This window comes from Oryza glaberrima, chromosome 8 (assembly GCF_000147395.1).
Source record: "Oryza glaberrima chromosome 8, OglaRS2, whole genome shotgun sequence".
Taxonomy (NCBI): domain Eukaryota; kingdom Viridiplantae; phylum Streptophyta; class Magnoliopsida; order Poales; family Poaceae; genus Oryza; species Oryza glaberrima.
Window position 1 is genome coordinate 24004723 of NC_068333.1, and position 21956 is coordinate 24026678.

General features: G+C 43.9%; 3 protein-coding genes and 1 non-coding gene across 4 annotated transcripts; 3 read left to right on the forward strand and 1 right to left on the reverse strand.

Annotated features, from left to right (window-relative positions):
• The first annotated feature begins 1950 nt into the window (after positions 1-1950).
• TRNAT-UGU (transfer RNA threonine (anticodon UGU)) lies at positions 1951-2022 on the forward strand. Its single transcript has one exon. It is a non-coding gene; the product is annotated as a tRNA-Thr (tRNA).
• LOC127783028 (uncharacterized) lies at positions 1956-2803 on the reverse strand. The gene has a single exon (XM_052310319.1). The coding sequence runs from the start codon at positions 2712-2714 to the stop codon at positions 2478-2480; it is 237 nt and encodes a 78-aa protein (XP_052166279.1). The 5' UTR covers positions 2715-2803; the 3' UTR covers positions 1956-2477.
• Positions 2804-13591: 10788 nt separating this feature from the next.
• On the forward strand, positions 13592-16535 carry LOC127781152 (receptor-like protein EIX2). The gene has a single exon (XM_052308062.1). It carries the CDS (start codon positions 14746-14748, stop codon positions 16414-16416), a length of 1671 nt encoding a protein of 556 aa, XP_052164022.1. The 5' UTR covers positions 13592-14745; the 3' UTR covers positions 16417-16535.
• A 2360-nt stretch (positions 16536-18895) lies between these two features.
• On the forward strand, positions 18896-21609 carry LOC127781501 (peptidyl-prolyl cis-trans isomerase FKBP16-3, chloroplastic). Its single transcript, XM_052308462.1, has 6 exons — positions 18896-19430; positions 19628-19711; positions 19883-19932; positions 20052-20100; positions 20973-21047; positions 21225-21609. The coding sequence occupies exons 1-6, from the start codon at positions 19035-19037 to the stop codon at positions 21336-21338; spliced, it is 768 nt and encodes a 255-aa protein (XP_052164422.1). The 5' UTR covers positions 18896-19034; the 3' UTR covers positions 21339-21609.
• Positions 21610-21956: the final 347 nt, after the last annotated feature.

Consider the following 21956-nt stretch of genomic DNA (forward strand, 5'->3'; position numbering starts at 1 on the left):
TTAAAAGTTGAGGCTGATCCATTTCTCAGAAAGACATTCCGAAAAGCCATTGATGAATCGCTGTCTGAAATGCGACTAGATCCCAAAAGCCCCAAGGAAGGTACAGGTTCAAACATCTCTCTATCCTCTTGCCAAGCCAAGCAACGAATCCAAATCTTCTCCAGCTTTTCATCACACGGCCCAAAAATAAAAATATATCATCAGCTACAAGTTCACTCACTGTCCCTGCAACTTCTCGCACACATACTTCTTGTTCTTGCATGCATACCAGCATAATTTAAGCAGCAAGCAAGTGCAAGAAATGGTTTGCATCAGCGTCGTCGAATGCCAGCGCGTGCACCGGTCGGCGCTGGACTACTTCCTGGCGGTGCTCATCGTCGTCGTCGTCGTCGTCGCGGCGAGGCTGCTCATCTGCGCCGTGGCGCGCTGCCTCGTCCTCAACGTCGCCGGAGCGGCGGCGCACCACCACCACCACCACCCCCACAGCCCGACGACCACCGACGACGACATCGAGATGTGGGGCGCCGGCGGCACCACCGGGCCGCCGCCGCCGCCGGCGATCTACCGGCACGCGCAGCCGGCGAGCCAGCTGCAGGAGATGGAAGCCGCTGAGCCGCCGCGCGCGGGACGAGCAGTGACAGTGGCAGAGTAAGTTGGCGCACGGATACATGTAAACAAAATTCCAAAGCTTTTGAGTATATGCATTCTTAAATTACTTGTAATATATAAATAATTGTTCGTTCAAAAATATATAAAAATCGTACAAGAACTGTGAATTCGTATGGTAAAAAAAGCATGTAACAGCAGCATGGTATATACTTGCACTGTACTAACTAGGACTGCGACGATTTCAGTATGATTCGAAGTTAATTTGAACTATAATGTTGAGAACCCAGAATAACAGAGGGCTTCGATGCACAAAACTTGTTACAAACTTCCCCACAAACAATAAGAATCTATCAAATACAAATCAAATTTCCTAGGGATTTAGTAGAATATAATGATCAGTTGAGCCTCTTGATGCGGACGATGCGGTTAAGCGCCTCGCGAACGGAGACGAGCAGCACGTACGCCTCACGTGCGCCCTCCACGTCCACCACGTGCTCCACCGTGCCGGAGTCGGGGTCGTAGTAGCCGCCGCCGTCGACCACCACCACCTCCTTCTCCTTCCCCTCCGTCGTCGGCGTCACCGTGAGCAGCAGCACGGCCCTGTCGTCGTCGACGTACTCCACGCACCGCGCCGCCTCGCGGACGCCGCCGCCGCCGTGGAGCGCCGCCGGCACCATCCTCTCCTCCATCAGCGGGAACACCTCGCCGGCGATCTCCAGGCACTCGCGCGCGTCCTCCTCGTCGTCGGGGACGAGGCGGCGGCAGTCCTCGCGCCGGAAGAAGAGCGGCTTCCCGTCGTACTCCACGCAGTCGCGCACGACGCCGCCGCCGGACGTCGCCACGCGCCACCTCGTCAGCCGCGGAGCGTACAGGGACGCCATGGCCGCCGGTGACGCCGGATCACACGACGAAGAAGCGAAGGTGGCTATGGCGGCAATGCCCTCTGATCGATGGCGACGATGCGCTAGCTTGCGAATTGCTTGAGCTCTCATCATCGCCAGAATCTGAATTTATCAGGGACACGAACTCGTGTGGGAATCGGACTCGGAGTCCGTGTCAGGTTAAGTCGTTTGGATATTAATCTGGAGAGAGAGAGAGAGAGATAATCAAAACACCATTGCATAAGCAATCTCATAACCGCGTTGCTCATCTACATACTACTACCGCATATCCGAAGATTAGATCCGTACCCATAAACGAAGTTTCAAGACAAAATGCAGCAGGAAAGCCACATGATCAAACCTGACTGTACATCCATGCAATTCTACGGAGAGATTCCATCTTGTCGACTGAATGATAAATTAATATAAATAAGAAATACACAATAACCCTACAAGAAGCGCCCCTATAGCTCAGTGGTAGAGCGTCAGTCTTGTAAACTGAAGGTCCGTAGTTCGATCCTGCGTGGGGGCAGTGTTTTAACTTTTTTTTTTGTCACCTGTCTTCCAATTTTTTCCCCCTCTTTTGATCATTGTTCAAACCTCTTGTCACCTGTCTTCCAATTTTCTCCCCCTCTTTTGATCATTGTTCAAACCTCTGGCCCCAATTGAATGAATTAATTCTAGACTTCCACATTCTCGATATTTCGATATGTTCGAGGCATGGGAAACAGAGCTAAAGTTTTCGTTGGTGATTCCGATTCTTCCGAATGGGCAAGAACACACAACACAACACATGACCACAATGACAGCAGCCATATCAAAGAATCCTAACCTTCGTAGCAATCAGTAAATTCACTGTCTAATTACATCCAGTATTCCTACTGATATCATATACAGGTAAAAAGAATACCTTTTGTTTCTCTCTTTCTGAGAAATCAAACTATGAACAAAAATGAAAAAAAAAAACTGTAATCATCACAATGATCTTCAGTGGCCGGGTCCCTTGGGGCTCGGTCCGGCCGGCAACCTCGCCAGCAGCAGCTCCACCGTCTCCTTGGCCTTCTCCACCATCGCCGGGTACACCATCGACTCGTATCCCCCCTCGCCGCAGTCCACCAGCCGCGCCTCCGCCTCCGCCGGCGCCGGCCTCGCCGCATCCGCCATGGCCACCACGGCGGCGACGAGCACGAACACGGCAAGAGCCTGTCTCCTCCACGAACCCATCAGAAACTTCAGAGATTCAGAGGCCGAGACAAAGAGAGCTTAACACCAAACTGAAACTCTGAAATTTTCTCTGAAACATTTTGGCTGGTGTTCTGCTCTATATGTAGTTCGAGAGGCGGTTTGATTTGTAAGCATTTTGATTGCGTGTTGGCTGGAGCAGTTGACGCATGTGTTCAGTAGAAAAATGTCGAAATGAGTTGGTGGAGAGATTGTGTGGAGCCATGGATTTGGAAAGAGCAAACTTGTGCGGAGAAAACATTGACCCAGTGCAGATTTGTGAGCAGACCTGTTACCTGTGGGAAGTCAAGATATTGGACCTGGAAAACGCATGCTGAATCCTTATTTTTTTTTATAAAAAAAATTCCATGTGATTGTGTAATCACTTGGACATTTATCAATGTTTTTTTCATGCAAGAGATAATGTAATAAAATCAAAACTCAGAGCATGTCTGAATCGGTTCTACGAAAGATCGTATCAGACTAAAAAAAATTATTGCCGTACTGTGTTTATCTGCTAATCATTCTGTAATCTGTACCAGCAAGGTTCAAGTAAGCCTCCTTTTTGAAAGAAAAGAACGAAGTAGCACACTGTTAGCATATGACATCAACTGTGTTGGACAGGTCAAAAGGCGAGTAATATATTCTTCATTCTGTTATGGTCAATCAAGTAGGAGTTCGTTGTTGAATTCTGTGGGTTCCGTATATCCGAATGGGAATGGCGACAGGCTGCTGTCCTTGGCCGTGGATTGGACTTTGAAATTCATGGTTGCTGGGGTTCCGGGAAGCAGCACAGGCTGAAAAACTCTCTGCATGCGTCTACACTTGCTCATGCTGTGCTTAGTTCAGTTCAAAATTTGAATTTTGGTTGAAATTAAAGATGATGTGACTAAAAAGTTGTATGTGTATGACAGGTTGACGTGATAGAAAAGGACTGAAATTTGGATCCAAACTTTGATCTAAATACAGCCTCAGTAGAGTGAGAAATTGAAGAATTTTTGTGTCACTGACTAACAAATGAAGAATTTTTCGTGTCACTGACTAACAAATCCCAGCATGAACTCTGATCTCCACGATGATCACCACGGGTCACTAGAGACGAACTTGGACAGAAATCGAGTTGATTAATCCGGGCAAAAAAATGAACTAAAATAAGTAATTTGAACGAACATTAATCTTGGCAAAAAAAAGTTGATTGCATAATTCATGTTAAACTATACGCTTGCTTTACCATGGGCAAAAGAGAAAAAAATATTATAATATACCATAACAAAATATTTTTTATCAAATATATTTTATAATTTTTAATCAAATATCTTAGTATCACTTGGTTGTTTATTTGATTAGTATCTGTTATTCACTTGTTCAAACTAAATGTTGTACTATTTCATAATATTAAAAAATATTAGGGAACAATTTATAAAAGCAATAGCAAGGTGACTTACCACCATAACTTGAGGCTTTTAAAGGAGTATAGAGTGCACATCAACCCGACCAATTGGGACCAACCGACATCAATCCACGGTTGGTGGATATAGCTGGAAACCCACCATGAGGAACCTAGGAGATGAGTTTAGAACCTTGCTCCTTCCGATGTGTTCGCTAGAGGAAGATGGGAACCTATCTTTAGCGCACGGAAAACGGAGCGGTCCATTAGCGCGTGATTAATTAAGTATTAGCTATTTATTTTTTAAAAAAATAGATTAATTTGATTTTTAAGCAACTTTTATATAGAAACATTTTTTTAAAAAACGTACTGTTTAGCAGTTTAAAAAGCGTGCGCGCAGAAAACGAGTGCGAGGGGTTGGAACCTGGAGGTCCGAACAATTTCCCTTGAAGCTAAAATCAAGGAAGAGCCAAGACTTGGGCTCTAGCAGGAGCGAAACGCCTGGCACAAATTATATCTTAGATCTCCTTTTTGTTTTGTATTTTCACAATGTACAGTTTTTAGCCTACTATATTTAATGAAATTATCTCACTCTTAAGTGATTCATTCGATTTAGACTTATCTGTGATCTGGCCCATGACTTCGCCTGGTGAATCTATGAGGAAAAAGTATACTTTGACTCCCTCAATTATGATCCGAGTATGATTCATGACCTCCAACCATAAACCGGATATATCGACTCATCCAACTATCGAAACCGGTGCAAACTTTATCTCTAGGTGGTTTAGGTCTAAGTGGCGCCTATGTGGCTTTATTGACCTGGCCTTCATCCCACGTGGCGTTGACGTGGCGTTTATGTGGCACTAGAATAAACAATAACAAAAAATATGTGAGACCCATTTGTCATTCACAAAATATATTGTGGGACCCACAGGTCATCCTCCCTTTCCTTGTTCCTCCTTACTCTCTCTCCCCCTTATCTCTTACCCTTCGGTTGTTCGTGGGGAACGGGCGCTGGAGCGGCGACGGGCAGCAGGCGGGCAAGGGCCGGAGCGTCGGCGGCGGAGGCAGGCGTAGGGGCAAAGGCAGCGGAGGATCGCCGGTCACAACATCGAGCGACGGAGAAATTGAAGAGGGAAGCCTGCAGCCGTCTACTCTGTCGCCACCGCCGCCGCCAGTTGAAGCGTCGCCTCCTCGTCCTCCGCCACCACTCACGCCAGCACCACCCCCGAATCCCCCTTCTTCTTCTCCTCATCCGTCTTCCTCTTCATGGACCATCGCATGGCACCAGGGTTAGTGCCAGACCTGAGCGACCACATGTCGTTGTGTAGCACGAAGCTCCCCATGGCGTTCTTATTGGTGCCCATCGTCGCCTCCCTCACCGTCAACAACCCCATCGACCTCTGTCCCTTGGTCGCCATCGCCTCACCGACACTCCCCTCGCTCCGCGCCTAACCGTCCCTCTGTTAACGACCAAATTTGGTAAGAAATGAATCAAGTTTGGTACTGGAATCAAAGTGGATTTAGCAAAGGATTGCGTTCGAAGAACAGAGTGCGCATCGGCTGCGAAGGCATCGGCTGGAGTCTGCATCGGCTAAGATGGGTCGGACAGGGGACAGCCGATACGGCCGATGAAGCCGATTCTTTTGAGATGGTTGTAAAACTGTTTCTGGAATCGGTCAACGTGCTTCACAAGTATTGCAACGATGGAGATAAGCTCTCAGTTAGGCAATTGTATCTTTTAATTAGGATATTTTATGTAATTTCCTTAGAGATATGTTTGGGCAAAAGTCTGCCGTAAAGACTTATGTGTATCTTAGAGTTTGTTAGAGATAAGAGTCGTGTCCGGCAAGGACCTATCATGTATCTCGGGTATAAATATGACCCGAACCCGTGTAATCTAGAAATAACGGTTCAATAACACTCTCGGCGCATCACCACCCTTTTTCACTTTCGTTTGTTTCGACGAGTTCTTGCTTTCGGGTTGAGCTGCATCGATTTCGATCTTCAACTAGAGGTAAACTTGTCATGGCGGTTTGCGTTCTCTGGATTAGTGCTTCCATCTTTATGATACTCTAATCTTGTTTATGTAATTCGTCGAGTTATCATATATGCTTCATAATCTTTGTTGATTGCGTTATTTAACTCACAATCGGTTGGTTTTTACTGCTAGAGAGCAGCCGATAAAGTTAAATCTTGTTATTAATCTAGATTGTATCGCATATCTACCATCTCTTAGAGGTTTTCATCACCTTGCCTAGATCTTGTATTTATTTTTATGATTAATGCTGCATCGGTTGAGTTCGATCTATTAAGTAATATCTATAACTATAATATCTAGCATGTTTTATGATAACTGAAAGAGATAGCATCGGGGTTTCAGCCAATCTTACCTGATTTAGCTATTTCATATCTTATATGCTTGATTGTTATGCTAAATCCACCATTTATATCAGCCATTTATATCAAGATCTTATTGCATTAGAGTATATTAGGCCTTTGCTTAATATGTTTTGTCTGTTTTAATATCTTAATATAAAGTGGTATCGGAGTATTAGCCGATACATGCTAGATCTATTTGATTAGCTATGTTATAAACGTTCATATAATCGTCATCTTATTGTATCTTTGAATCTATGTGATTTATATTGTCTCGACATGATGCTCGATCTATCCCAATCACTTAATCCAAATATGCATTGAGAGAAGGATTATATATCGTTAATATCTACAGCCGATCGAGTAGATTTAGTTTTATATTGCTTCATTTTTCATTGCCGATCTATCACCAATAACATCTGCTTAATGATGGACGATATGTCATCGGCTCCTAGCCGATCGGCTATCGTTTATGAATTTAACCTCGTTTTTCTTGTCTTTTATTCTTGTTGGTTGCAGGATCAAATCAACTGGCACGCTCACGAACCTAAAAGCAAGATTTTGGACCTGCTCAGGAGTTAAGCAGATCTTCCAGGCCAATGTGTGTTTTTTGCATCAACACCCTCCTTGCTGCTCTGGCCTCGGCGTCTGTCCTTCTCTGTCTCCCTTGGTCTCTAACGCAGCTGCCTTAGCCATAACCATGGTTGTCGACGTCGGGGCTATCACTGTTGCGGGGCGACGCGGCGATAAGGACATACAGAGGGGGGGAGAGGAACGAGGAAGATGGGATGGAGAGAGAGAGTGAGGAATGACCGGGGATGCATGGAGGATGACACGTGGGGCCCACATTTGAGTGGGTCCCCTAATTTGTTTTCTGTGTGAATGACAAATGGGCCCCACATTTTTTTCGTTATTTTTTTATTCTAATGCCATGTAAGCGTCACGTCGATGCCACGCATGATGAAGACAGGTCAACAAAGCCACGTAGGCCAAAACCGCTTCCAAAACCCCTGAGGGACAAAGTTTGCACCGGTTTTGATAGTTAGAGAAGTCGATATACCCGGTTTCGTGGTTGGAGGTCATGAATCATACTCAGATCATAATTGAGGGACTCAAAGTATACTTTCTCCAATCCATGAATGAACAAACCGAAGCCTGTATTCTTGGACGGCCCATATGAAGTTGCAGCCCAGAAGTAGAAAGGAAAAGTATAATTTGACTCCCTCAACTATCGTCCGAGTATGATTCATGTCCTCCAACCACAAAACCGGGTATATCGACTCCTTCATCTATCAAAACTGGTGCAAACAATGTCCCTCGGTGGTTTTGGAGGTGGTTTTGGCTGACGTGGCGCCTACATGGCGGTTTTGTCCGAGTTTTTGTCCTATGTGGCGCTTACGTGATGTGACCATGGCTACTATAGATACAACCGTCGTTCACATCAAGATCAAGCCGTCCAAGTTCTGCAATCTAGTTCGGCCACCTCCTACAGTGTCAACTTCAAACGGCCGCCAAATATGCATGCGAGCTCCGTTTTGGGTCCATGAGTACTTGATGGAAAGCTCTCGGAGTCATCTTTCCAATGGATCCAGCTTCATCACCAAATTCCATCCCAGTCGGCCGAAATCACAAAAAGAAGGTGCTGCGTCACCTATAATGGGCCTATGGGCTTGTAACTTCGTCTGGGACCCCGGCCCAAGTGGGGCCCATGTGGGGTGCGCCCCAACCAGGTGGAGCACGACCCTAGGGTTCCCTTAGGTCGTCCTCCCACCTCCTTAAATAGTTAGGTACCCCTTTAGAGTTTCTTGGGTTTTGATTAATTGTAAGTTTAGCCATTGCTACTTCGCTTGCAGCGCGCGTGTCGGCTAGACCGTCCGTCTGCTTGTTCGGAACCCCACTTTATAGTGTATCAATTTATCTTTGTGTGTCTTGTCTATCTAGCAATTCAGTTGCTTTATATCTTGTTCTTGCTTGTTCTCGATTGCTTGCAGGAATAGGGTTGGTCTGCACCGGCAAGATCAGCAACCCACGGAGAGGTGTATCGATCGCTAAGGCGCAACACAACGTCTAGTACGGTTGTAGTCGGATCGTCAACGTTTCTCCCAAATCGTAGTTATCACAACTCACCGAAAGATCGGGCCAACAACAGCCTTGAGTGTCGAGAGGAACTCAGGGTTCATCAGGTGGTATCAGAGCTTTCGTTGCTCGGTGAGTTTTATCTACCCATTACCAGAAAATTGCCATAAAAAAAATTGTATCCTATACCTAGCCATATTGTGCCATTGCATAGTTCTTATCAGGTTTTGCTTTGTTGAATTTTGTGTTGCATTGTCGAGTCGTGTTGCTGGTCTTAGCGTTTAGTCCGTTTAGAGTTTCGAGTTCTGGTCACGTTTTGTACCACGGTCACCACCGCCACCATCATCTTTGTTCTTGTCAGGACCTACGAAAACGGACTCATCTCACCGCCTGGGTTCGATTTTTGTAGTTTTCAGAAGTTTCTGTCGGTCGGTTTTGGTGTTATTGAGTTGCATCTAAGGTTTTTGCCGTGTGGTTGTCCCTGTTCTGTGCCGTGCGTGCTGTTCTGTTGTGCGCGAGAGAGGAGGAAGAAGAGTTACCAAATCGGTTTTTGGAAGTATGCAAGTTTGATCCAGAAAGAGATAGTAGATTGGATTGGCTGAAAATCAGTTTCCCGTTTTATCTCTTGCACCAAATCTGAACTCCTGGATACCGTACCAGTTCACCACCTCCCAACCGTACTACTCCACCTCCCCACCGTACACCGTGAGTTGCTAGACACTTTGATGAAAAATTTTAGAGTGTCGGAATCGAGATCTGTTTGCAAAAACGGAACCGGCATAAATTCAGCATTTTATTTTTGTATAATTTTATTTTTTGGGTTTGCACTTTTACACTTGAGTCCCTGTATATTTTATATTTACATTTGAGTCCCTGTAATCTTGCATTCAGGTCCTTGAGTTGCTTTTGTTTAAAAAAATAATAAAAAAGAAAGAAAAAAAAGGCAGAAAGGTGCAAAAAAAAAAAGAGAGAAAACAAAAGCCGCACCAAAAAAAAAAGAGAAAGAAAAATAAAGAAAGAAAAATAAAGAAGAAGAAAGAAAGAAAGAAAAAAGAAAAAGAAAGAAAGGAAGGAGAAAATCAGTTGTATTTTTGAGACCATTTTCATGTATCAGAGTTGTGCTTGAGTCGTGCTGTCTTGTGGTATCATTTGTGTCTAGGCTCGTGTCTCTAGTACGTTCTAGCCTTGGACCAGCACGGTACTTGACTTTGAACCATTATTCAACTTTGCATTCTTTGATTTGAGCATTTGCTATTCCTTTGCTACATACTTAAGCCTACCCAGAGCTCCACAGATTTGATTGCAGCCGTATAGCAAGTGTTTGCCAAGGCATCGATACATCCAAACTCCATTGGGGTGCTTGGTTGAGTCGGTGTACATCACCATTCCGCTTGCTTTGGTAAGAACTTGTAAGAGCTTGGTTAAAAGCTTGAGTGTGTGTGATATTTGAACTGCCACTACCTAGTAGTTGATAGGAGCGTGCATATTCTTGTGTGTTTCTTGTTTTCTACTAACCATGGCAGGATTGTGTAAGGGAATACGAGAACATCGACATCTACACCTTCGACAAGATATGACGACTTCTCCACGTAATGCATATGAGGTACATGACTATAATTTTGAACAAGTTGCATCTAAGTTACCATTCTATGATGGGAAGTATGATTCTGTTGCATACATTGATTGGGAGCTAGCAGTAGACAATGAATTTGATATATATGATTTTTCTGATGCTGAAATGATTAAGGCTGCTAGTAATAAGTTTACCTCTTCTGCATTATTTTGGTGGACTTATGTTAATAATAAACCTGAAACTTGGGATGAATTGAAAACCATGATGAGAAAACGCTTTGTGACATCTTATTACAAATGTACTCTTCGGGAGAAATTAGAACATCTGAAACAAGGTGATAGAACTGTTAGGGAGTACATTTATGAATTTAAGGTCTGTATCATCTACAGTGGTCTCAAAGAGTGCAATGAAAATACAATGCGTAGATTTTTCAATGGGCTTAATTCTGAAATTCAGGTTTTGCTTGATAATGTGACATATAATCATATTGGGCACCTATTCATGCTTGCTCGTAGTATTGAGAGTCAGATCATATCAAAGGCGAGGATGCATGACCAATGTGATTTATCTCCTATTTCTGAATCCCCAATATACTTATGTAATGATGATGTGCAAACATTGGAGGAGAAATCTTTTGTCTCCCCTGTTACTAACGTTTTGCAGGAAGATCAGCACATCCAAGAAAAGGAGAATGGTATACTTGAGAAGAAAGAGGATGAAGCACCTGCGATGTCTGAAGAAAGTTCGCAAGGTAAATTACATGGTGCTGAGAGAAATGAAGGTGAGTATTCTCAAGGTGAGCTACACTTGTCCACTTTTCATGCTATAGTAGAGCAACCATTAGTGGAATCAATTGCTGAGTTGCCTTTGTCACAAGTTGATTTACTTGCTGTTCCTTGTGATAAAGAAGAGTTGTGCGATAATGCTTCACTTATATCCATGCCACAACTAGTGAATGAACATGTTATTCCTGTTGTTAATACTAACTGCACTGATTTTAAGCATGTTGTTCACATTGCTAATAGAGTAGAGGAACGCGAATTGACATCTTCTTTAAATACTTTGGGCTATGTTCAGTTTGCTGATTTTCATGAGCTCGATAATTTGAAGGAGAAATTATTTGCTAAGTCTGATTTGCCATGTCCAAGTAACGCTATTTTTCATCTCTTTGGTGAATATAATGATAGAGGAATATATTTGGTGCATAGAGTTTACATCTGTTCAGATTTAGAACCTCCTGTACATGTGGATAAAACATGCAAGCTGGAGAGAAATGTTATTGCTAACAAAATTATCTCGAGTTTGTCTTGTTGTGATTGGAAGAAACAGGTAGTTTTAAATGGACTACACGAAGAGCACCATATGGAAAAACCGAGGACGGTTTTCCGTGAAGAAGGGGAGGATGATGTGACCATGGCTACTATAGATACAACCGTCGTTCACATCAAGATCAAGCCGTCCAAGTTCTGCAATCTAGTTCGGCCACCTCCTACAGTGTCAACTTCAAACGGCCGCCAAATATGCATGCGAGCTCCGTTTTGGGTCCATGAGTACTTGATGGAAAGCTCTCGGAGTCATCTTTCCAATGGATCCAGCTTCATCACCAAATTCCATCCCAGTCGGCCGAAATCACAAAAAGAAGGTGCTGCGTCACCTATAATGGGCCTATGGGCTTGTAACTTCGTCTGGGACCCCGGCCCAAGTGGGGCCCATGTGGGGTGCGCCCCAACCAGGTGGAGCACGACCCTAGGGTTCCCTTAGGTCGTCCTCCCACCTCCTTAAATAGTTAGGTACCCCTTTAGAGTTTCTTGGGTTTTGATTAATTGTAAGTTTAGCCATTGCTACTTCGCTTGCAGCGCGCGTGTCGGCTAGACCGTCCGTCTGCTTGTTCGGAACCCCACTTTATAGTGTATCAATTTATCTTTGTGTGTCTTGTCTATCTAGCAATTCAGTTGCTTTATATCTTGTTCTTGCTTGTTCTCGATTGCTTGCAGGAATAGGGTTGGTCTGCACCGGCAAGATCAGCAACCCACGGAGAGGTGTATCGATCGCTAAGGCGCAACACAACGTCTAGTACGGTTGTAGTCGGATCGTCAACGTTTCTCCCAAATCGTAGTTATCACAACTCACCGAAAGATCGGGCCAACAACAGCCTTGAGTGTCGAGAGGAACTCAGGGTTCATCATTACGTGGCATTAGAAAAAACAAAAATAAAAAAATATGTGGGACCCTATGTCATTCACACACACAGAAAAAGTATTGTGGGACCCACATGTCATCCTCCCTCTCTTTCCTTCTTCCTCCCCCTCTCTCTCCCTTATCTCTCTCCCTTATAGCTCTCGGGAGCGGCAGCGGTGGCGGTGGGGACGAGGCCGAGGGGAGCGGTGGCGGCGGTGGCGGTGGGGAGCGGCAGCGGCGGCGGTCGGAGGAGGAGGAGAAGGCAGAAGATGTGGTTTGCGGGGAGGATGCGGCGGACTGGCGGAGGAGAGCGGAGGAGGAGGACGGTGTCCTTCGAGGAGGAGCTCGTGTTTGCGCCACCACCGACGTGCTCGTGCTCGTGCTTGCGCCACCGCCGCCGCTCCACACCGCCTCGTCCCCACCGCCACCACTACCCTCCGCCGCTCCCCACACCCACAGTCGCCGCCACTCCCCTTCGCCTCGTCCCCACCGCCACCGCTCCCGTGAGCTATAAGGGAGAGAGATGGGGAGGAAGAAGGGAACGAGAGAGGATGATATATGAGTTCCACATGTCAGTGGGTCTCACAATATATATATATATACCTAGTTATAAGTATTCGATTCATACCCATACCTATCAACAAAACAACTGAAATTTAACTTTATTTCACAATCCAATATTACATACCTAACTAATTATATGTTTGGATGTTATATACCTAGAATCAAATTCTAATAAAAACATGTTTAAATTCAGTTCGAACTTGTTTTGAACTAGTTAGTAAAGTAGTTAATGTTAATACCTAAACATTTGAAAAAATTTCAAACTCATTTGAATTGAGTATATACTCAATTTGAATCATGGAGCCCGGACACCATAGAGCACCAAACAAATTTACTATATATATATATATATATATATATATATATATATATATATATATATATATATATATATATATATATATATATTTGAATGACATATGGTCGCACATTTTTTTTTAATTTTTGTTTTTATTCTAATGCCACGTAAACTCTATGTAGGACAAAGACTCGGTCAAGACCGCCACGTAGGCACCACGTCAGCCAAAACCACCTCCAAAACCACCGAGAGACATTGTTTGCACCGGTTTTGATACTTGGAGGAGTCGATATACCCGGTTTGTGGTTGGAGGACATAAATCATACTCGGGTGATAGTTGAGGGAGTCAAAGTATACTTTTTCCAAGTAGAAACTGCTTAACTTGAAGGCCCATGAACGGGAAGCCCAATATCGAATAGAATAGGGCGAGCATGTGCCGCCGGCGGCCGCCGCTCCAGGCGTAGCTCCACCGGTCACCGCCGCAGGTACCCTCACCTGAAGATCCCTCAACCAAAGCGCCGCTTCCGACAGTAGGCTCTGCCCTCATCCTCGCCGAGCTACCCGTGGAGCGGATACGGCGGCAAACTGGTCTCCAACACCGTGCTGCTTGCTCGCCGTGGCGGCTTGCCGGCTGACGTCTCCGGCGGCGGAGCGTGGAGTGGTCTCCGCTGCGAGGTACGCAACTAGGGGTTTGGGAGTTCGGGTTGCAGGTTTATGGCCGCACAGGCTTCTTCCTCTGTGCGATTTACTGTTTCCGGATTACTGTACATCCCGCTGTAAATTCGTTAGTGCCAATCCTTTCGTAGTTTAGTTCACTTCACTACCCTAGTGCCTTAGGCTTAGCAGGAGGGGATTGGTTTATGTTTCAGTAACATTTGCATTTTCTGAGATGTTAGTCAGGCTGAGAATGCAGTGCTTAGATCTACCAGAAATTTCAGGCCAATAAATATGAATGAGCAAGATATAGATTTTCCCGGGAAGAGGAGATCAATTTGTGAATCCAAGTATAAAAGCAAATTGAGTAAGAACTTGCCTTTTTTATCTGAAAACTAAACATGAGCTCTACATCACCCTAGCCAATCCTACGACTTGAATTGAACCTGGGTAGGCTGACCACAACATTGGTTTTTCTTGAGTGAATTATAATATTGAGTGCAGTAAAGAATGCTCTTTGTCCTTTAATATATAGGCAAGGCCTGATAGTATTTTCAATCAAAAAAAATATTAGAGTGCAGTAATTGTAAGTTTGTAACCTCCCAGAGTGTACAGGTGGTACTGCTTTAATCTCAGCAAACATATCCCTTGTGTACACCCTTTTCTCGAACGGTAATTGCAGTTCCTCCCTGGCCGTCAAGCCAAAAAGGCCAGTTACTGCAAAATGCAATTAATACACAGGAAAGCAAGTTTTTCAGATGACTAAAAATGCAGAAAGACTAGACTAGCAGCGAAGACCAGAGGTCATCAGGTCAACTGGTCAAGTCTTCATCTCAGCACTTCCATTTATCCAATTAGGTGCAACTCGACCTATCTTCTCTATTCTACCACCAGCTACTGAGTACTGACAGTTTTATCCACCAACATGGGAAATACTATGAATGGATTGCTTATTGCTTTGGCTCTGTTGTGCTTAACCATCAATTTCAGGGAGATAGCTGCGTGCATCTCCACAGAGAGGGATGCTTTGGTTGCCTTCAACACCAGTATCAAGGATCCTGATGGGCGGCTGCACTCATGGCATGGCGAGAACTGTTGCAGCTGGAGTGGTGTGAGCTGCAGCAAGAAGACTGGCCATGTCATCAAGCTGGACCTCGGCGAGTACACTCTCAATGGTCAGATCAATCCATCGTTGTCTGGTCTGACAAGATTGGTGTACCTCAACCTGAGTCAAAGTGACTTCGGTGGGGTGCCCATCCCAGAATTCATCGGCTGTTTCAAGATGTTGAGGTATCTTGATCTCTCGCATGCTGGTTTTGGTGGGACTGTCCCTCCTCAGCTTGGCAACTTGTCAAGGCTCAGCTTTCTTGATCTGAGCTCATCTGGTTCTCATGTGATCACTGCGGACGATTTCCAGTGGGTTTCGAAGCTAACTTCCCTGAGGTATCTCGACCTTAGTTGGTTGTACCTTGCTGCTTCTGTGGATTGGCTGCAGGCTGTGAATATGCTTCATTTGCTGGAAGTGCTTCGCTTGAATGATGCAAACCTTCCAGCTATGGACCTTAATTCTGTTTCTCAGATCAACTTCACTGCCCTTAAAGTAATTGATCTCAAGAATAATGAACTGAATTCTTCCTTACCAGATTGGATTTGGAATCTATCTTCCCTTTCAGATTTGGACCTGTCTAGTTGTGAACTTTCAGGCAGGATTCCTGATGAGCTAGGGAAACTAGCAGCACTACAGTTTATTGGACTAGGGAACAACAAGCTGAATGGAGCAATACCACGGTCAATGAGCAGATTATGCAACTTAGTTCACATAGATCTTTCTAGAAACATTTTGTCAGGAAATCTCTCAGAAGCAGCAAGGAGCATGTTTCCCTGCATGAAGAAGTTGCAGATCCTTAACCTTGCTGATAACAAATTAACTGGACAGCTATCTGGTTGGCTCGAGCACATGGCAAGTCTAGAAGTTCTTGATCTCAGTGAGAATTCATTATCTGGAGTATTACCAACTAGCATTAGCAGGCTATCGAACTTGACATACTTGGATATTTCCTTCAACAAACTTATTGGTGAATTATCAGAACTCCACTTTACCAATTTATCAAGATTGGATGCTTTAGTTTTAGCATCAAATTCTTTCAAGGTTGTAGTCAAGCATAGCTGGTTTCCACCCTTTCAGCTCACAAAGCTAGGACTGCATGGTTGCCTGGTTGGACCACAGTTTCCAACCTGGCTGCAATCACAAACTAGAATCAAGATGATTGATCTTGGCAGTGCAGGCATCAGGGGTGCATTGCCAGATTGGATCTGGAACTTCTCTTCGCCAATGGCTAGCTTAAATGTCTCGATGAACAACATAACTGGTGAGTTGCCTGCAAGTTTGGTGCGATCAAAAATGCTGATAACTCTGAACATTAGGCATAATCAACTTGAGGGATACATTCCTGATATGCCAAATAGTGTTCGAGTGCTGGATCTATCCCACAACAACTTGTCTGGATCATTACCACAAAGCTTTGGAGACAAAGAATTGCAATACCTGTCACTCTCTCATAATTCTCAGTGGAGTAATCCCGGCATATCTATGTGACATGGTATCAATGGAACTGATTGACATATCCAATAACAATCTTTCAGGGGAACTTCCAAATTGTTGGCGTATGAATTCCAGTATGTATGTCATAGTCTTCTCCAGCAATAATTTTTGGGGTGAAATACCATCCACTATGGGCTCTCTAAGTTCCCTTACAGCATTGCATCTCAGCAAGAACAGCTTATCTGGATTGTTGCCCACCTCATTGCAGTCATGTAAAAGATTGTTAGTCCTTGACGTTGGAGAGAATAATTTGTCAGGATACATACCAACATGGATAGGCAATGGCCTACAAACTCTACTACTTCTGATTTTAGGGTCAAATCAGTTTTCCGGTGAAATACCTGAAGAATTATCCCAACTTCATGCCCTTCAATATCTGGATCTTAGTAACAACAAACTCTCTGGCTCTATACCACGTTCTCTGGGAAAACTAACGTCCTTGCTCTCACGAAATCTAGAATGGGACTCATCGCCTTTTTTCCAATTCATGGTTTATGGCGTTGGGGGTGCTTACTTTTCTGTGTACAAAGATACTTTACAGGCAACCTTCAGAGGTTACAGACTTACTTCCGTGATATCATTCCTCCTTACCAGTATTGATCTTTCAGAGAACCATTTAATCGGGGAGATACCCAGTGAAATAGGAAATCTTTACAGACTAGCGTCCTTAAATCTATCAAGGAATCACATAGAGGGAAGTATTCCTGAAACAATCGGAAATCTGGCCTGGTTAGCATCACTTGATCTCTCATGGAATGATCTATCAGGCCCAATTCCTCAGAGCATGAAGTCACTGTTATTTTTGAGCTTCCTGAATCTATCCTACAACCACCTCTCAGGAAAGATACCATATGGAAACCAACTTATGACTTTTGAAGGAGACTCTTTTTTGGGAAATGAAGATCTCTGTGGGGCTCCACTTACAAGAAGCTGCCACAAGGGCAGCGACAAACACAAGCATCATGAGATTTTTGACACGCTGACATACATGTTTACTCTGCTGGGATTTGCGTTTGGATTCTGCATCGTTTCAACCACCTTTATATTCAGTGCAGCTTCCAGGAGAGCCTATTTTCAGTTCACTGACAATATATGCAGCTGGTTGGTTGCTGCACCTGAGAGGAAGCTCAGTTTAATTAGATAATGTGAGAGGAAGCTCAATATCAGCAGAGCAATCATTTGCACCACGCTGTCAGGAGTCCCATCATCACTTTCTATCACTTGGAAGAACCTTCCACTTCTATTTATTAGAACATCTGGCGACTCGAATAGCTTGTTTGATCGCATCAACTATATAATACTGCCAGGATGATGTTTTTTGTACAATAATTCGTCCATGCCCTGCAATCTGGCCATGTTTTTATGTTTTATGTCAGAAGAATAAACCCTACGGTGGTAGTAGGGATTACGAACCAGCGATTGAGCTGCATAATCGCAAATTTGCAATGTATATGCAGTTGTGTTTATACTTTCTCTGATCATGTGTTTTCTGTCTGACAGTTGACACATGTTATTACCGAAAGTATAATTATGAAAAAGAATCTGGCTGGCTTGGGATGGTGCTACTGCCTACTGCAAAGAAATGTTGCGATACCAGTGTCACCGTGACACCAATTGAATACAAGCAAATTAATCTTCAGAATTATTACTGTATTTCTTCTGAACTTGTGATAACCACTTGTTCAGAGTTCAGAATTGAGATTGTGCACAATGTATATAGAACAAAGAAGGGGGGAAGAAATGCATATTCTTCCTTTCCAACCTCGTCGTTTCTTTTCCCCTCGGCAATGTGTTCGAGGAGCAGACGAGCAGCGCGTGAGTTCAGACCGACAGCAGAGGAGAAGAGTCAAGCTCCCCCTACGCCGCCGTCGCCGTCCCTATGCGTCTTATAAGAGCAGGTACAATAGCAGGCTATAAGCCAGCTATAAACATATTTTAAAAAGATAAAGGAAGAGAGAGAAGAGCAGCGGGCTACAGATCTGTAGCCAGCTGCAGCACGGACTCCAAGACGTAATATGTGTATGACAGGTGGGACCAGATATAATAGTATAGTAAGCAACTATTGTATGAATTGGCTATTACATTGGCTATAGATGATTTAGAGCTAGTAGTGGGCTATACTATTAAACTTGCTCTAAGAGCAGGTATAATAGCAGACTATTAGCCAGCTATAAACATATTTTAATAAGATAAAAGATAAGAGAGAAAAGTAGCGGGCTACAGATCTGTAGCCTGCTGCAGCACGGACTCCAAAATGTGTCTATGACAGGTGGGACCGTATATTAATGGTATAGTAAGCAACTATTATGTAAATTAGCTATTAGATTGGCTATAGATGAATTGAAGCTAGTAGCTATACTATTAAGCAGAGGCGAGAGAGAGCGACCTGTGATCTGACACGTGGACCACCCGGAAGCTAAAGATTTCATTTCAGTTCGGGACGCAGCGAGTGGTGGAGGCCGCGCGCGAAGGCGAAGCCCAGCATGCGTTGCGTTGCGCTATCCAGTATCCACTCTCGCTCTCGCATCGTCTTCCTCCTCCTCTCCCACGTCTCCTGATCCGTACCTGCTTCCTTCGCCTTCCTCTCCTCCTCTTCTTCTTCTTCTTCCACCATGGCTGCAACCGCTTCCTCCTCCTCCTCCTCCGCCGCCGCCTCGCCGCTCCTCCTCCCCTCGGCCCGCCGCCCCTTCCCTTCCTCCAAACCGTGGCTTCCCGACGGCAGGGCGTTCAGAGGCAGCAGGGCGCTGAGTTCAGCAGCGCGGCGATGCTGCTGCTGCTGCTGCAGGTGCGAGGCCGCCGGTGAGGCGCCGCAGCGCGGAGTGGATGACGGCGGCGTGGTCTGTACCAGCACCACCCGGTCCCGGAGAAGCGTTCTTGGAGTGGCCGTGGGGGTATCGTCGGCGCTCGCGCTCGGCCTGGCCGCGTTCGATGATGCCCTCGCCGCCGGGCTGCCTCCCGAGGAGAAGCCCAAGCTCTGCGACGCCGCCTGCGAGAAGGACCTCGAAAATGTACTTACTCCGATCGATTTTTTGTTTCAAATTTTACCTGCAATTTCTTTCTTGCATTGTTTTGTGGTTAGGAACATTTCAACCCTGCTTGAGCTAAGCATGAATGGAAGATCATGTTTTGCACTGAGATTAGTAAATGTTAATCATCTAATCAATGCTAAATCTCAGCAACTAACTCACCATGTTGCATGCCCAAGGTGCCTATGGTGACTACAGAGTCTGGTCTTCAGTACAAGGATATCAAAGTGGGTGAAGGCCCAAGTCCACCCATTGGCTTCCAGGTGCTCACTTGATTTCTCACAGTGCAGATGTTCATGATCATGTTCTTCTTTTTTTGAACGAATCGGCGACCCGCCAATTTCATTGAATAGAGAAGAATGAAACTGTACATAAAACAATTCATGATCATGCTCTTAATCTGTTTCTTTTTTTTCTCTTTGATTACCATTTAGGTTGCTGCAAATTATGTTGCCATGGTACCGAATGGACAGATATTTGACAGGTGCGAACTGAACTTTTGATGCCAAACTAACCATCTTTTATATAGGCGAGATTAGTTGATGCTGTTCAAGTACACTTGCAAGCTGCAAGCTGAAATTTGTTTGTGTCTGTTGTATACAGTTCTCTGGAAAAGGGGCAGCCCTACATATTCCGTGTTGGTTCAGGACAGGTATTTATTTTTTTTCCCTACATATTCCTGTTGGTACTTTGTAGCCTGTGTTCTGAAATATTACCACTGAAATGTGAGTAATAAAATTACAAACTGATCAAATACATGAACTGTAGATGACTGTAATTGTAATTTACAGTTATATACGGTTCATATATTTGATCGCGTCTGCACCATGAATCAGAATCTCGGCTGGTTTACCGATCCTAAGCCATCGACTGGCTATCGGTATAACAGCCCAGAACAATTTGAATTAATATTTAAAACTTAAATGTTAAAGAGTACGAACCAAGGTTTTGAATATTAGTTTCAGAACAAAATACCAACTGGTCCCTTTGAAAAAGGGCAACCAACCACTTACCACTTTTATCTGGAAAAGATTGAATCCAAAATATTCTACTATAAACTAGTAATTGAGGGTAACAAGCTGCTAACAAATTTTTGGAACATGCCGGTTAAATTCTGGATTTTGGTTTTCAAATTAAAACTCTTGGTATGCCTGTGTAAATTGCATATGAAATACACTAATGTAACATACATAATGCTTCGTGAAAAATGTGTAGTTCATATTATTAATAAAACATTAATGTACCATAGGTTATGTTGCAAGAAAATGTTTGGTACACTAATTTATTAATGTGTACTACACATTTTCTTTGAACAATATATATGGTAGATTTTTTATTTTATATTCCATTACACTTTAGCCATGCCAAGAGTTTGAATAAAAAATTTTGAATTCAAAAACTGAAATCCAGAATTTTACCATCAGTAACCAAACTACCCTCTAGAAAACACACTATGCGCCTTCTAACTAAAATGTTTTAAAACAATTCAATTTTCTCTCATCCATTTGTGGTGGTAAACATTAGGTGATAAAGGGACTTGATGAAGGGATATTGTCAATGAAGGTTGGAGGACTACGGCGATTATACATACCTGGCCCGGTAAGTAGCCTAAACTCCCCAATGTCAACAAATATTATGCAAGAGAAAATGAAAGATGTGGTAAATTTGGGGCCAGACAATTGCAGCCATTGCTATGGCATCATTTTTCCCCTCTTAGCACAGAGATTTGAAAGGAGGGTGATAATTTGATTTTTCGTGCTTTCTTGATCTGAACAGCTAGCATTTCCGAAGGGCCTTACTTCAGCTCCTGGAAGGCCAAGAGTGGCTCCAAGCAGCCCAGTTATGTTCGACGTCAACTTATTGTACATACCAGGTCTTGATGATGAGTGAAAGCATGCATAGGAATATATATATACATCCTCTTCTGGTTTTCCACATCTTTTACAAAAAGGATGATGAAGCAAATGATTTACCATACAGTACATCGATCTAGAGGGACCATTAATTCTTTTTGGCTGTAGATTGTGGGCAAGTATGTCCTGTGTTGAGTACAAGATTTTATTATTAGACTGGTTTAAGTAGCATGTAAAGACTTTTGTAGCTCTCATTTCTCTTAATGAAATTGGGGGAGCTCTGCTTCCTAGTTTAAAAAAAAACAAAATTTTATTAGTTCTGTCATGTAGTTGTTCTAAGGAACCGACAAGGGTTGCCGAATGAACATAATGTGCTTAGTGTAAAATCAGAAACAGTAGGAAAAGGGAAATTTTCGGTTCTTCAAAAGGTATTATGAGGTCGAGGTATTTCTAGTGCTAATCGGGATTTAGGAGGTATAATATCACTAAACTAACACTCTGTGGAGTAGTACCTAATAATACTCTATCTCGGTACCGTTGATAGCTAGCAACTACATGTGCGTCTCGTTGCCCGCTCTGTGTGTAGTGAGAGGGATGGCACAATTTTATTAGTGAGAATATCTTAAAAATCTGCCGCAAGTATTTTTAGTAATGA